The sequence below is a fragment of the Halictus rubicundus genome, chromosome 12 (genome assembly GCF_050948215.1).
Source record: "Halictus rubicundus isolate RS-2024b chromosome 12, iyHalRubi1_principal, whole genome shotgun sequence".
Lineage (NCBI taxonomy): Eukaryota > Metazoa > Arthropoda > Insecta > Hymenoptera > Halictidae > Halictus > Halictus rubicundus.
The window spans coordinates 8,428,998-8,444,977 of NC_135160.1; the positions used below are offsets into that span (position 1 = coordinate 8,428,998).

General features: G+C 46.5%; 1 protein-coding gene across 1 annotated transcript in view; it reads left to right on the forward strand.

The window, feature by feature from the left end:
* The first annotated feature begins 2,246 nt into the window (after positions 1-2,246).
* The window catches only part of LOC143359478 (uncharacterized), a 36,874-nt gene continuing 23,140 nt past the window's right edge, over positions 2,247-15,980 (forward strand). The window contains exons 1-3 of the mRNA XM_076797417.1: positions 2,247-2,300; positions 4,714-5,763; positions 9,175-9,417. Of these exons, the coding sequence (XP_076653532.1) occupies positions 2,247-2,300; positions 4,714-5,763; positions 9,175-9,417 (1,347 nt within the window). The remainder of the gene's footprint in view (positions 2,301-4,713; positions 5,764-9,174; positions 9,418-15,980) is intronic.

A 15,980-nucleotide genomic window follows, 5' to 3' on the forward strand; every position in this document is an offset into this window, starting at 1 on the left:
GAGCCGGCTCGTTTCACCTCGTTGTTAAGTGAAACGTTAATTAGCGCGCTAATCGATCAGGGATTACACGTTCCCGGTCGTGTCCCCCTTACCCTCCCGCTTTCTCTCTTTCTTTTTCCCAACCCACCAACCCCCTCGGACTGGCTCGGTCAACTTAATCCGCAGGTTACTGCGTGGCGCCGGTAATTGCACCCCCAGCCACCCATCCCCCCAACCGCCCCCACGTTTTCGACCTTGTTTCGTTGGTAATCCTGGCGGCCGAGCGAGAGCAGACTATACTTTCGGTGATCGAAGTGGCTGGGATTTAGATGCAATCATGCCCTCGCCTCGCTGCTCGTCGTTCTATTTTAATGCCCGGCCACGGGAAGAGCTCCGATCGTTCGCCAATCAGAAACGACGCAACGGGAATTTCTTTCGCGGAATCAGGGAAGCCGGGAGAATTATCGTATCGGAATCTTCTCGCGAGGAAGCGAAGACAGGCCGGACGTTCCTAGATTATTCCCCGCTGCGGCGAGTTTCGCTGAAATACTGGCCGAAAGTAGTATTTTTCTATCTGCGGTAAATCATTGAGATAAACTGAACTATTATGGGTAGCAGATTTTGCGGACTTATGAGAAAAGTGAGCGAGTAAAAGTCGAACGAGTGAAAGTATTCCAAGAATTTTAAAATATTGTCTTATTATTAATTTATCGAATATATATTAACCGTTTGCACTCGAAGCAATTTTAACTCTAGAACGAAACATTTCTTTCGACCTAGAATATTTCCCTTCTATATATATATTTTTTCATGCTATACATACGAAAATGGTGCAATTTACTCGTAGTGTATTGAAATGTTTAGTAATTTATTAAATACAAACAAATTTAATAATGTAAAAACTATTTTGAATAATGATACAGCAATTTTTAGAGGCGCCTTACAGTCGCCATTCGAGTGCTGAGGGTTAATTTGGAGCATATTAATTTATCGCATGTCTCTGGAAGAATTCTACAATAGAAACTGGTATTAGTGAAGAATCATGAATGAAACGTAATACGTAAATCCTTAGAATAAAGAAAACATGTTTTCGATCAAACTTGTAAGTTTGTGACGCCTATGTCGCTCACATGCGTTCGTGACTAGAGCAAGTTTCGTTGCGACGCAGCCCTCGAGATCATAAATTCCATCCACCTTTTTCTCCAGCTGATCAGGGACAAGAAACATTCTTGTCCAAATTTTCGCTATTTTCTGTGGGATTTATTTTCTGTTCCGGCAAACTTGAAGAGACATTACGGATCAGTGTGTAGATCTGTGTAAAAGAAATGGAAAGCACGACACCTGTCCAGCTCGCGAGTGATTGCCAGGCTTCAAGGTAAACCGTAGTAGGCTAGAGAACAATGTAGTATCTGCTTCGTCTATATTTGATGTAGGTGATTCATGCACGCATCGCCGCGCACTGCGGGGTCAACGTTTCAGCTAACATTGCGCAAAACTTTCTTACGCTCCGCATCCGAATGTAACGATATTATAATTATAGTTTTGCGAGGGTTATTTCAGCACCTCCAGCAAGAATTCTCCCGTTTTCTGGAGAAGTTTTTGTTTCATTTCGTTGTGCCATCCTATGATTTCTCTCGCATTTGTATTTCTTCGGTGCTATTGCAATTATGTAGCCATTTGCTTCATAAAAATTATACAGCAACCGTTACTGATACATTTGTTGCTCCTTTCTTTGTCAGACTAGGATTCACGAGAATTTTGGACGGAATTTCGCTAATGCAGCTCCAACCAATGTTGCAGCGAAAAAGAAGAACAAAGGGCTGGAAGGGGTCAGATCTTAATTCTCTGCGAAGCAAGATTCACAACAAAAGGAAAAGGAGACGAATCGCGTTTCGACATATCGACAGTGGATACATCGGATGAGCAGGTGGTGTAACAAGGTGTCGCAGTTTGATAGTTGTATCGCGTACAGGAGACGTCACGAGATGTCCCAGAGGCCTCGGCTAATCTGCGTAGCTCGAAACAGGTTCAATAACGTTATGTGCCTACCGCGATAACGTGTCTCCTACGACAATGAAAAATCCTGACGGCGTTGTGGACACACGTGTTAGGTGTCCCTCGGGATCGCACCTGTCTTCTCCGCTGTCTAGCCACTGTAACTCGGAGATAATACTAGAACAGGTTCGCTAGTGTGCCTTGAAAAACCATGAATTTCCCAGGCAACAAATCCCGAGGTCAAACCGGCGATTTTACGAGGGAGCTGTAAAATGAATGTTGACACCGTGGACATCATAGTGATGAAGAAGTTGCGTCATCCGAAGGTGAAACATTTGCTTTCATCCCGTTATTCAAAACAGTTTTTATATCATCAATAGATTGGGGACTTTCAGCAAAACGGAAACATTCTACATCAGTTGCAACAAACAAGAACCACTTGAAAATGTCTTCCCTTTTGTAATCCTCCGTGGGCATGCTGAATCGTTTATGTCTAGGGAAAATTTTCGCTTCAAGTATCCTAGAATTTTTCCAGATTTTTGTAAAGCTAGAAACAGTAAAAGGAATGTAGAGAACCCATAAAATGAGTACGTGTAGATAAAAACAAATGCGCTGATGTTGGAGCAGAAATAGTTTCGGGCGCAAATGGTTAAACATATGTGCGTTCAATGTGTCCTGCAACGTATCACCATTTTCCCGGCAATAGTAACAAACGTTTGACAAAGTACTATCCTAAAAGGAGAGAAAATAAAAATTGCTTCAATAAAATAATATACAGGTAAACGTTCAAGCGAAGGTCACACGGCAACGCCGTTAAACCCATTCGCAAGCAGCGTTTCCAAGCCAACGTTCCCCACGAGTCCGACAGTTCCATTCGTGCACAGATCAACCAGAAGAGTCTATCTCGAAGAGCGTTCCTGAAGCAACGCCGTCCACCCGGTATAACCGTCCATAACTGAAATCCTATCAAATAATGTTCTTCCTAACAAACGAAGAATCCTTCCTGGTCCGACCGACGACTAATTAATTTAGGTCCAGATAGACGGGCGAGCAAGTTCATCCACCCGTAACCTATCAGATCCGAAGAGGAAACCAGCACAACCGCTAACCAACGATCGTTCCAGCGCCGCTATAAAATTCCTCTCCTCTCGAGAATCTCGACCTACGTTCAGGTGTCGCTCTTCCGGCCAAACATTCGCAGACGATTCGTAAATTTGGCGGAGAAGGGTTGCAGGGATTGTTCGCGGGGTGGAGGGTGTCGCGACGGCAAGCAGAAACGAAAGAGAAGTTTTGGGCGTATGCGGCGCGAGGCTGCCTTCTCCGTTTCACCTTCGAACCCTCGCTTCGCCCCTCTCTCTTGATCTCTCCGTTGCACCCTCCGCGTCGCGCACCATCCACCCCCGTGAAATCGACGTTGCGCGTTTATCGAACGACTGCGCGCGCACCGATAACAGGGATGGGGCGTGCGAAGTGTTGGTTGGTCGCAGAGGAGGCGGCGGTGGACGAACGGACGTAGGGGACCCGTACGAGCGACGACGACGTCGACGACGAGGACGAGGACACGGCGACGGCGACGTCGGCGAGCACGACACACGACAACGGCAGCCACCGGACACAGACATCGAATCACAGGCCGCCGCGCGAGTCGCGACCCGTTTCCATCCTGACAACGGTTCTCACGCATCTCTTTGTTCGTCTTTGGTCTCTGTCGAGTAGGGCTCCGCTGCTCTCTCATCCCCTCGCGGTTTGTCAACACGCACCGTTCTCCGACGATCTATCGTGGTTCGGCATAGTCGTGCGTGTGTGCCCGTGCGCTGCAGCGTGTGCCATATAACCACATCACGCCAACAACGTCCAACACCGTCGGAGAGAGCCGTCAGCGACGAGATTACGGTCGCCCCCGTTCGCACATCTGCGACCAGAAGGGGTAGTAAACAAACGACGACGGATTCCTTCGTTCGATGCGACGACCAGGAACGGTGATCGTCGAACAGTGAACACAACACACGGGGTTCTGTGGATTAATCGTATCTGTTCGTCGATGCTCGCTCTCCCGTGAAGGGAGGTCTGGAAAGGATCTATTTCCTTCGGGATCTCTCTTACGCGAGAGTGAGAGAGGGAGAGGGAGGGATTTTGCGACGAGTGTTACCGCGGAACGGGAGTGCATCGGGAAAAGTGCTCTGGTGCAGCCTGGTTCGCGGAGAGCTTATTTCGTTTCGAGAACAAAACGGGAGGAGATATAGTACGTCGAAGGTAAAGATCGAGGGATCGAGAGAGGGTGACATCCGACGAGGCAACGCTTTCTGTATTTTCGTTCACCTGGTTCGTCCTCCCTCCGTGTGGCGGAGGGCGGTGAAGCATCGATCGCTCGCTCGCCATTTTGCCCGACCACCGACATCTTCTCCACGCATCGGACGACATTTTCCCTCGTGACTGGTCGCTCTCCGCGAAGACGGTTCTCGGGCGACGACGAGGGCGAAACACGTCTCGCGGCGGGTTCACGCGCGAGAGCTGTGCCGACCGGAATCGTCAGTTTTTCTCGCGAGCCTACGGCGAGAGCGCTATTGATCGCGGGTAGTAGCCGCGGCGGACGGCTGGTGTTGTTCGGTCGCATCGGTTCGTCCAGAAGAGAGGTTACCCGCGGCAGAGTCGGTTTTCTCGTTCGAGCGAGTCGAAGGTGAAACACGGCAGAGGTTCGGGAGGATCCGAAGTAGAGAAGAAGCGAGAGCAACCAGGTAGCGAGTGAGGGAGGATAAGGAGGAGGCAGGCTCGTTCAGGTCGAAGTCAGAAGTCAGCAGGCTGGGAGGTCGGCTGAGCGAGGTGGTGGGTCCCGTCGTGGAGGAGGCCATCGAGCCAGGGGATGCGACCCCGCTGACGGGACCCCCGAGGGAGTCCTCGGTTCCTCGAGCACCCCCGCCACCCCCGCAGCGCGTCACCGCACCGAGTCCGCCGAGACCTCCGCCCACTACGTCTCAGCAGACGCAGAAACCGGGTCATCAGGCCCACGAGGCGACCTCGGCCGAGTCGAATCCGGGTCACCAGACCCAGAACCCCGGCCATCAGACGCAGAATCCGGCCCAGCAGTCTGCGAACCCTCAACAACAGCAGAACCCTGCGCAACAGACCCAGAACCCCGGCCCTCAGGCCGCAAACCCGGATCATCCGACGAATCCGGGCCCCCAGGCCCAGAACCCTGGCCAACCGACTCAAGGCGCCAGTCGACAGGCCCAGAATCCCACCCATCAGGCCACTCAGACTCAACAGCAGCCTCAGCTGCAGCCTCAACTCTCGCAACAACAAACCCAACCCCAACAACAACAACAACAACAAGAACGTGCAAGCATGGGTACCGTGTTGTCGTTCAGTCCGCGTGACAGACGCGGGTCTGTGTACCCGCCAGCGGGTCACCAGCATCCCGCTGACTTCACGTTGAACAACTTCAACTACGAACAGCTGAACAACGCGAAGAACAGGGAGAACAAGAGCAGCGTCGCCACGGTGGCGCCGGCGCCGCCCACCGGTCATCCGCCCACGAACAATAACGCGTTACAGAACAACAACATCAACCTGAACAACAACGACAACGCCAGGATCATCTCCGAGAAGAACGCGCTCGAGAAGAACCTGAAGAAGCACTCGCTGTTCATCAACGCGCTCTCGTGGAAACGGTTCAGCACCGCCAACAACAACAAGAAGAAGTTCGACAACAAGAACAAGAACACCGCGTTCAGACAGCCGCTCGACAACATACCCATCGTCGACAAAAACAAGAACATACAAACGCCCCAGGTGAGTGACTTTTACGTGAACAATTGCTACGTGTCGTTAATGTTGCACCGATTTCTTGCTAGACTGTGGATCTTTGTGCGAATTCTCAGTTTTGGACGATGAGGGAAATTAGCTTTGTCCACTAAAAGGTACATAGGAACGAAATAAAAATACAGATAATATTCGTTCGGGTTAATGTGCACGTTTTCTTGTATTTTACAAATTTGTATTTTGTCGAATGCATGGAAATCTGTTATGCAATTTTGAATTTTTGTACGTTGTTTTGTGAACATTAGAATCACCGAAAGTTTCCCTTCGTTGACAAAGAGATTTCTCATTGTATGGATGATTTACAGAAGCTGTTATGTCTTGTGCAGATTTGTAAAACATCAGAGAACGTCTAAATTAAGAAGAATTAAGTGCACAAAGATCCGCACAGTCTATTCATTACTTATACACGAAGATCAAACTAATTATCAGACTACGCCATTCCCTTAAAAGTTTGTAGAGAGAGAGCTTGACCTAATCGCAAACCTCAAATTATTAAGTGACCAAGAAAGTTCGCGGCGCTTCGAGGTTGTCACTGTTGAACAGTGCACGCACCCACTGCATCGATAAAGAGCGAGCTTATGCTCGACCATATTTTACTCTCGTACTATCTTGACAAATAGTGACTCGAACGATCCCACGATTTTCTTTCGATGAAGATTTATCGCGAGGAAAATACAACGATTACGAATAAAATGCAATAGATCGAGCAAACCTATTGAACTGCAACCTCGCTGCAATTTTGCAGCTTCTAAAGCGGAGAAAGTATAAATTTCTATCCGAGGGACGTATGAACTTGTTTAACGCTAGATCTGCGGAACACTAAAAATGTTTATTTTATCAATCCAAGAGTTTATCGACGTTTATCATAGCATGTGCAAACGTATAAACTTGAATCGAACTACTCATTAGCCAAATCGATTAACACCACGAAATAATGACTAGAAAAAATTGATGAAATTATAGGGGGAACCAGGACGGGTTGGTACAATGAAATTATTTGGACACTGTGTATATGTAGCTGAATTAACAGCATATGGACGACACCAGACTGAACTTATTCATTCCTGTTAGAAGGAAGAACAAGGAAAAAAGAGGAGCATCGATGTGAGGAATAGATGGACCCATTCACATTTGATCTGTATATTATAATGTAAACACGTTGATGTGGTGTCGTTCGTGTGCGTGAGCGTTTGACTTGGCATTATGTTATTTGAAGGGCAGGTAATTATGCTTTGTCTTCTTGTTTAATAACCTCTGATGGAGCATATCGATACGTCTTCTTCGGGAAACGGTAGTACGGTGTAGCACTGTGCAGTGTGGCTAAGGAAATTTATTTTAACCTTTAAAGGGCCGGGTGGCCATTATATTGGCCAGGGAAAAACTTGGGAATTTTGCATAACATATACATTGTACATTATATGTATATAAATGTTTCATTAAGAAAATTCAAGTTTGTAATGGAAAAATGCTGGCCCTCTAAAGGTTACGTGGTACAATTTAACAGTTTAATTTTTATTGCCATCTACTAAGTAAACAAAATTTTATCAATATCCAAACGGTGTGAGAAGGTTACAAAAATTATTTTCATGATAGACTGTCTTTTCCATTCTTGTATTATTAAATAAGTTGATTTAATTTTGTGCAAATGGCTATCGACGTGGCACTCAACGTGTTGAGCGTCAACCACGTGTTTTAACTCGGAAGGTAGTTAATCGATTTGGCTCGCGAACGACGCGATTGAACAATTAGGAGTCGGTTATGTCGACGGATCCGTAGTTCCAGCGTTAAATAGAAACGGACGAGATCGAACCTTTTAAGTATCGAAGCATATTTTTGCCGGAGAAAATAAGCTTATCCAAAGCAAGAGAAGCAGATAGCTCTTCCGGTAAAAAGATGGAAGCGGAAGGTGTCCATTTTTCGGAAGGAGGTACCCTGCAATCCATTTTGTGGGTGATCCATCGAGACACCGCGAACCTTCTCGGTCGCCTAATAAAATTCAGTTGTTTCCCGAGGCCGTAGTCGATTTCCGCGAGCGGAACGAGTCGCATTTATTGACACGCGTCCACGCCGACTACGTGGCACCGGTAGTGGCCCATTTTCGTGCGAGCAGCCTCGAACAAGTGTCTTGGACGTTCCGTGCGAGGAACGTCGAAGGTGCTTTGACCCCAGGGCTCACGATCGAAAGCATATCGATCCTCGTTTCCCTTCGCGTTTTTCCAGGCACACGTGCCGAGCCTACGTTCTCGACTCTTTGTCGACAATTTCGCAAAGATTCGGGGAAAAAGAGCTTTCACGAAGGAGACACGAGCGTGTACAGCAGTGCTCGCTTGTGTGTGCATAGTTTAAGAGCCGGAAGTAAAATTCTTGCCTTACAGAATATTCGTCCGCGAGCGTGAAAAATAAACGAGCAATAAAGAATATTTCAAATTCATTAATATTCGTCTTACCTTTCCGAATATCGTACCAGTGGATTGTCGAGATTCTTCCGATTAAAATGAGTCCAAACACGACGCAGATCGGACAAACTGTTTTATTATTCGGCCTCCATTTTGTTATTTACATGTTTACAAAACTAGTCGGATTCACGTCGTGTTTGGACTCGTTTCAATCAGAAAAATCTCAGCAGTTCTCTGGAGCTAAAATGAATGAATTTGAAACTTTCTTCTAGTATTTTTATTCTCTTTCCTTGTCCTGTGAGATGAGGCCACGCTGAGTGGTGGGGGAAGAGTGGGGATGGGTCGTGCAAATTCAAGCGTAAGAGATTTAGCATATTTAACCGAGCACTACTGTATTTCGTACGCGTGGACGTAGCTCGTAATGATGAATTGCGTGTGAATCGCGATTCGTGTGCCTCCATGTGAAAGGGCTTTAACAGTGATTGCTAGACTGCGGATTTTATGCATTCATGACGAGAATGAATAGTTGAAGCACAAAATTGTGAAGGCTTGAAGGGAACGTAAGGATACTATTACATTATTGTCGACACATTAACCCTCCGTCAGCGACATGGGTAGTTTATGTCCTGAGCGAAATTTCACTCTTGAATTAAATATTAGGCGTTGGTATTGTTATGTATACAAGAATTTTTTTAGATTCTTTAAAAGCCAAGAAGAGTAAAAGAAGTAGTCGTGGACATAAACGACCCAGATTGAATGTAATAAATGATTACTAACACTAACCAGTGGGAGAGTTAAAATTGTCAGTAGAGAAAGCACGTTTTAATTTATCCGCGTTTCGGAAGATTTTAATTTTGCATAAAAATCCGTGGTCTATCGATTGCACGAAGATCCGGAGGTTCGATCGCTTTCTACAGTCAGCGGACGTTTCGAGCCGAGTGTTGTCGGTCGAGAGTTGTTAACGTTTATTGTGTTTTGGGAGCAGACGAAACCGCCGGCGTCGAACAACAATCATACAACGCACAACCCGACGTGCGAGAAGCTCGTGCAGAAGCCGCTACCTCCCGGGCCCAGGAAAACTGTGATCCAAGCCTCGACCTCTGAATTGCTCAAGTGCCTCGGCGTCTTCCTCCACAGGAAGTGCACCCGTTTAAGAGACTTCCGGGTGAACGACGCCGTGATGTGGCTGAAAGCCGTCGACAGGAGCCTGCTGCTTCAGGGCTGGCAGGTGAGTCGATTCTCGAGCCTTAACCCGTGAACTTTCTCGCCGTACGGGAAATGTCATTTCACCCGCGAGATCAAACGAAAAGGACCAGGAAGGTTAGGAGGTGCAGCTGTAAACAGATTGTTTGTCAGAGTTAGTGCCGCTTTTTGATCGTGTCGTCGTGCAACCTGGTCTGTAGGATTTATCAGGGAAATATCAATAGATCAATCTTGGGAACAGTATTCACATTAATGCAGTGAACGATTTTTAAAATCGCAATGGGTAGTGTACTCCAAATTTTCCTGGCTTGATAAATATGTTGTTGATTGATATTCGACAGTATTTCACCTGAATGTGTAGCAGAAGTGTTAACGCCAAGGGAGTCCTAATCAACAAAGCCGTGAAACCCGAACATTCGTTTCGGGAAACACGCATCGCGTTGTGCAAAGTTCTCGAATCCCGTTCAAACATTCCTGTTGTAACAACCTAGGGAAACATTTGCCCGTCGTTCGCACGGGCATAGACAGTCTGTCTTCGGCGGTCCGATAAACTTAGTCCAAACATTTTAGTAAGACCCATGGCGGCCGATAGTACACGCCCGGCCGTGTTGGAGAGCCGCTATCGCGTCGCTTGATTATTAATAAATTGTTTGAGGAACGTCGTCGGTGCTCGAGGGACACGAGGTGCCGCCGGCGCTCGATATCAGGCCAATTAACGGTGACGCGATAATTAATATTTATCTTTGGTGATTTAGTCGGTATCCGATTAAGGCTTATCACTCGAGCACCGTGATAGTAAGTTAATTAACGGCGGATTCGCTTTGTTGACGATCGAGCCCGACCGCCCCCAACGAGCCTGAGCCCGAGCCCGAGACGAGCCCGCTCTGTTACGATCGTATAACGTTGCATAACGATCGGCGTCGAGCACGCTGCGGGAAACAAAAGTTCGCCAGACCGTTCTAATTGAGAGCGTGCTTCCGCCGGCCCGGAAAAAATCGGCCCCGATCGTCGGCGTCCATTTCTGAGTCGGTGCACATCGGTCTAAAGTGGCGAGAGCCCACTCTTAACTTGTTAGGCGAAACGAGATCCGCACGCGTCAGATCCCGAACGACCCTCGACTACTGTCGGACTCTTTCTCGTTCTACAGGGTACAGACCGGTTAGAAAGTTTCGGCACCGGGCGAGCTTCACCCGTTGACGACCGTTCGATGTTTCCCTAGTTTTTCGATCGTTGACGATTTTCATATTTTGAGTGTTATTCGCGGGCCGTGCGAACTGGTAGCTCCGTTTCTCAGGTGTTGGCAATCTAGGAAGTGAAATGGCACTTTTCATACCTCTAATTTTATGATTCTGGTGCAAACTAATCTATCTTAATGCTTCGAGTTAACAATATGCCAACGCTGGGCGTTCCCTTCCTGATAGAGTGATCAGTTTCCGATCCTTCGTGGAAGATTATTGAAGAAATTTCTTTATTCAAGCATACGTTATACAATATTCTAAATAGAAATTAGCAAATTCTTAGAACAAGAAAAGTATCCGTATTTGTATCAGTCCGCGTTTATCAGTGTGTGACTTTAAAGTTACACGGGGCTATAGAGGGTTGATAAAACTTCGCGTAACATTGCATTTGAGAACAACAATTTTCGACGGCCTCCGCAAGGATATTCGTTAAGAATGCAGAATAGCGATTTCACCTTCACCCGGAAAGATCGACGTTTCTTTCTGCGACCAAGGAGAAGCGCACGAGGTCGATCGTATCCCCGCGGTGCGAGGGGGGTCGGCAACCATAAAATTTGCATAGGCCGCAATCCCGTCGCGCAGCGCCATTAGCATAAACGTGAAATTCGCCCGAAATCGAAACGAATTCATAGGGAGACCGTGCGCGGGACCGTTCTCGCTTGATCGATGGCGTCCTTTGCGGCCGCGCACATGCACGACCACGTCGACCACGTTTGTATGCACTCCGGCCCGTGCACATGTTCGCGCACATGCATATGTACGCGAAGCCTGTCATGTTCACCGAGGATGGTTCATCGCTCGACCGAGTGGCATATGGATACGAGAGACTAAATGGAAACCCGGTGTCTCGTTCCGCGAAAAGTAGTGCCGGCTCTCTTGATTCCCTTCGCGACATATTGTGACTAACGTGCCCCCGGCGGCTCTCATTACCAGCCGCGTATTCCCCTGGGTCGTACACTGCACACACTGCATACACTACCCTCCAAGAGTTTCCGATCGTTCACCCAATTGCAATATTTACCGCGCGACTTACTCTTCTGCTGGCAAGGTAGCAGAACGTTTCACCACAAAATAGACAACACTTACACAGGGGAAAATGTCAGTAAACCTTACAAACTACGAATTGATTTATCAAGGAATAAATATAAATTTTTTTAAAATGACGGGGTTGTTCCATTTTAAATCGGTCTAGATTCTTCCATTTTAAAATGGTTCGGGGCCACCATTTTCTCAGTAGACTTCGGGTTTTATGCGTGTATGGCAAAATGAGTAGATGAAATACAAAACAGTTGAAATGCAAAACATAGGACGATTTTAACCCTTTGCACCCTTGCACTCCTAAGGCGATTTACTCGGGAAATTTTCATTCTCCACAAAAGTTTCACGCCATCAGTTTCAATTTAACGAAGTGGAGCTCCCTAGATTGACAAACGAAGTGTTAATTATTAAAGTTTCAAGCTCGCCCACAAATGTTCACCGTCCACAGAAGGGCTAACGGTTTCTTTTTGGAAAGATCGCAATATTTTGTAATCCTGTTCACAGAGAGTGCTATTGGTCACCCTAGGATCCCTTGTCGTCCGTTTCTTTGTAACTGCTTGGCGAATACTTTTGGGTGTGGGCGTCGCAAAACGGTGAAAAAAGTTCTACAACGTTGGATCCTGACCTTATTTCTCGGCTGGAAGTTTTCCGGGAATCGGAACCTGGCACCTCTCTCGGCCTCTGCAAACATTCAGCGCCGTTTACGTCACCCGGAATCCCTTGCGAGATATGGCGTAATCCGGTGCATGTAATAAATCCCTGGATAAGAAGCAACGAATAACAAGCCATAATTTCACTACAGCAACGCCTACGAAAAACGAAAGTTTCCATTCCACAATTTTTCTCCCGTTTACACCCCCTTCGAGTAAACTTTTATCTTCAAAGTCTTCAAAGTCTTCAAAATTTCAATTTCCGTAACTTGCATAGAGATCCGCAGTTATTAAAAAGGTAGATAATTTTTCTCTCGTTTACACCCCCTTCGAGTAAACTTTTATCTTCCGTAAGGGTTCAAAATTTCAATTTCCGTAACTTGCATAGAGATCCGCAGTTATTAAAAAGGTAGACAATTTTTCTCCCGTTTACACCCCCTTCGAGTAAACTTTTATCTTCCATGAGTCTTCAAAATTTCAATTTCCGTAACTTGCATAGAGATCCGTAGTCATTAAAAAGGTAGACGATTGCAATCAATCGATTGCAAAATCGTCGACGCACATTTTATTTCATCTCAATTAAAGTGATCTCAAGTATTTGATCTCAATTTTTCTTAAAAAATTGCAGCATGTTTATATTTGCAACCGAATGAATTTACAACCCGACATTACGTACTGGGATAAATTGTTCATAAAATATTTTCTTAATGTCGCGAAACCACGAATATCAATAGACGCTCTCGGGGCAAGTAGTAGCGGCCGTGTTGGATCAGACACAAATTCGCGCTCGGTGCTTTGATTCTCGTTGATCCGAAAACAGCTTCGGGATTCGATATTCATGAGGCTCGGTGTTCCCATTTTGCTCTCTGGATTTATCCTCACCTTGACGAGCACGCGAGTGCCGGGACGAACACACGGCGAATGTATCGGCATTGTTTCAGCGACGCGAACTTTCGCGGCCGTTTCATACACGCCACGCGGCTGGATCGTTGTTCTCGCGATTATCGCACAGAATGACAGGCCGACCGCGATCCCTTTCGCAGTCCCTTTTCGCCCGAGTCCACGAAGGTCATTATCGATCATCCGGTTTACGAGCCGACGCTCTCCTCGCTGCCGTTGTGCTTCGCGGAAGCGAGGCGTCGCATAGTCCTCGAATTAAACGTTCGAAAATCAGGCTCGATGAAAGCCCACCCAATCATAGATCCTCGTAGACATTATGCACAAACTTTTGGCAAGCTGGTAAATTGCTGTCGATTATCAGAGTTAAAAAAAAAAGAAACTAAGAGAGGCTTCAAGTGTTCCAGAACGATCTTTTGTTGGAATTGACGTATTTCGCGTCGTTATATTTTTATGCCAGCAGAATTTAGCTCAAATCCAGCCGTGTTAATTTTAAACTCGGAGCTGCAAACGTCTCGTCGAAATTCTTATTTTTTAGCTGTCGGGTTGAATTATTAAATATCCAATCGTCGAAAGTGTCCGTCGAACGAGGATTAAGGATATTAACTCGTGCGACAAAAGCAGATCTTATTAGGCTGTCTTTAGGAATCTTTTTGTAGAAAATCGCCGTTTGGTTTAAACATTTAACTGTATATTACTACACATCTTACGAAAACATTTGTCATTGTAGGAATAACATTTTAGCACAGCCCTGGCGTTCGAATTGTCCTGCAGCGTACGTCGCATTTTCAGCTTATAAAATAAAAAATCAAACAGTTTCGCAGTCCGAACGAAACGTCAAACTAGAGAAACGCAAAATTGATGAAACGCCGCGTCGCGGCTTTTGACTGCGTTTCGACAATGTCCCTTGAAAGAGAATCGACAAGCTCACGGTTCCATCGAACGCATTCGCACGAACAATAGCTGCGGAAAAAACCGAATACCGGATGGAAAACTGGGAAAGGGATGAACGCAGGGAAACCATTTTATCTGATGATCCCCCCGTCGATCATTGAGGGCGCCCGACGGCCGACGATAAAGGAATTAAATAAATTCGTTAGGGCTCGAAAGGGTCTAGCCTCGTTAGCAGTCGATTTTCTGGGCATAAAGATAAGGACGCGCTTTAGGGGACAGTTTTATCACCTTCGAACCCTCTGCAGCTTATCTGTATGGGAAATTGTTCGTCGACAAGCCCCATTATCAATACACAACATTCGAAATCTGTGTGTTTGCTCGTGATTTTCTTGTCGGTGCTATTCTCGTCGAATCGACGCGTCGTTTTCTTCCGTTTGTACAGAGATCGGAGGAGTAAACAACAATTCTTGGGAGAACGATGATTAAAAAAAGCGGGATCGCTTGCGTAACCGGTTAAAATTATCCGATCGATTCGCAGGATCGTCGAGGAAAGACAGGAAAAAGAAACGCGTCATGGAGGAGAGGATGATAATTATCGTTTTCGTAGGCGGAACGACGCACGGTGGCCCGAAATGGTGGCAAGGCAAACTAAATCCGTACCCCTGTTATTTGTACAGAGGTTATTTATACATTATTTAATCAGGGGTTATTTATACATTGACTCTAATTCTGGTAATATTTTTTTAATGGAAGAGGAAACTCGAAGACAGTCCAACCAATTGTAATCTTCTCACGTATTTCTCAGTGGGTAAAAGTCTTTAAAAAAAACTGAAAAAATTTTACTAACATTATCAAAGCCTTCCGAATTGAGTCCAAAGAATTGAGCAATTTCTTACACATACATAGCTACCTGCTCGTTCACGAGGAACCTACGCTTCTCGAATTCGTTCGAACACAAATGCTGATTTACGGAGCAAGGGTTAATCTCACCGATCATAATTATTCGAGAAGACGATGTTATTTAGTTTTAAAAGGTGCTCGATCAATTACGTGAGTCAGCCTGCATCCAACATTTATTAGCACAGCGCGTCGAGCGTCATCCAAGCGTGTTTCTCATCGCCCGTCATAAACTGTCGCGCGATTTATCACCTGACGGGATCGATCCCGTCAGCGACGAGGCGGAAATCGATGACGACACTACGGCAGACCATTACTATAGCGAAGAGAAGCTCCGCGCGTCGTCAGGCGCAGAATAAAAAATGGATCCTCGCCAGGCAGGAGCTTTCAGCGCGCGGCAAATTGAGTTTCTGTCGATCGCTAAGGGTTGTTTTAGAAATTCCGTGTAATGGGCCCAGCCGAGAGAAGCTGTGAGCGCCCCAGAATGATCGAGGGATGACGCGGCGCATGAAACGTATCGCCGTCAGCCGTGAGAGCCTTTAAAAGCCACCGGTGTTCCAGTATTTCACGATAACGGGGGTGCGCGCCGGGAAAAAGTAACCCCGTCGCAACGGGGTTGGTTTACGCGCGTGGTTGTGCGTGTGTTTACTCGCGACGAGGTAAATATACACGGCTTTCCCTGTCGGAGGATCCAGCCATCATCGCGGGAGCCACCCTGTGTTCTTCAACCCCGAATCCTACTAGCCCTTACCCCGAAACGTTATCCACTCGTCTGCGACGAGAGTTCTCCCCGGCTGATTCAATTTACCGTTTCGCATACTTTCCGACAGGTGAACGCCCCCGCGAATTTTGCCAACCTTGCACTTTCCCGTAAGATAGAAAACGAATCTTTTTGTTCTCCGCAAAAATAATCGAATACACAAAATCAAGACTTTAGGGAGAATTATCTTTCATTAATAATTCTAGACAATTTT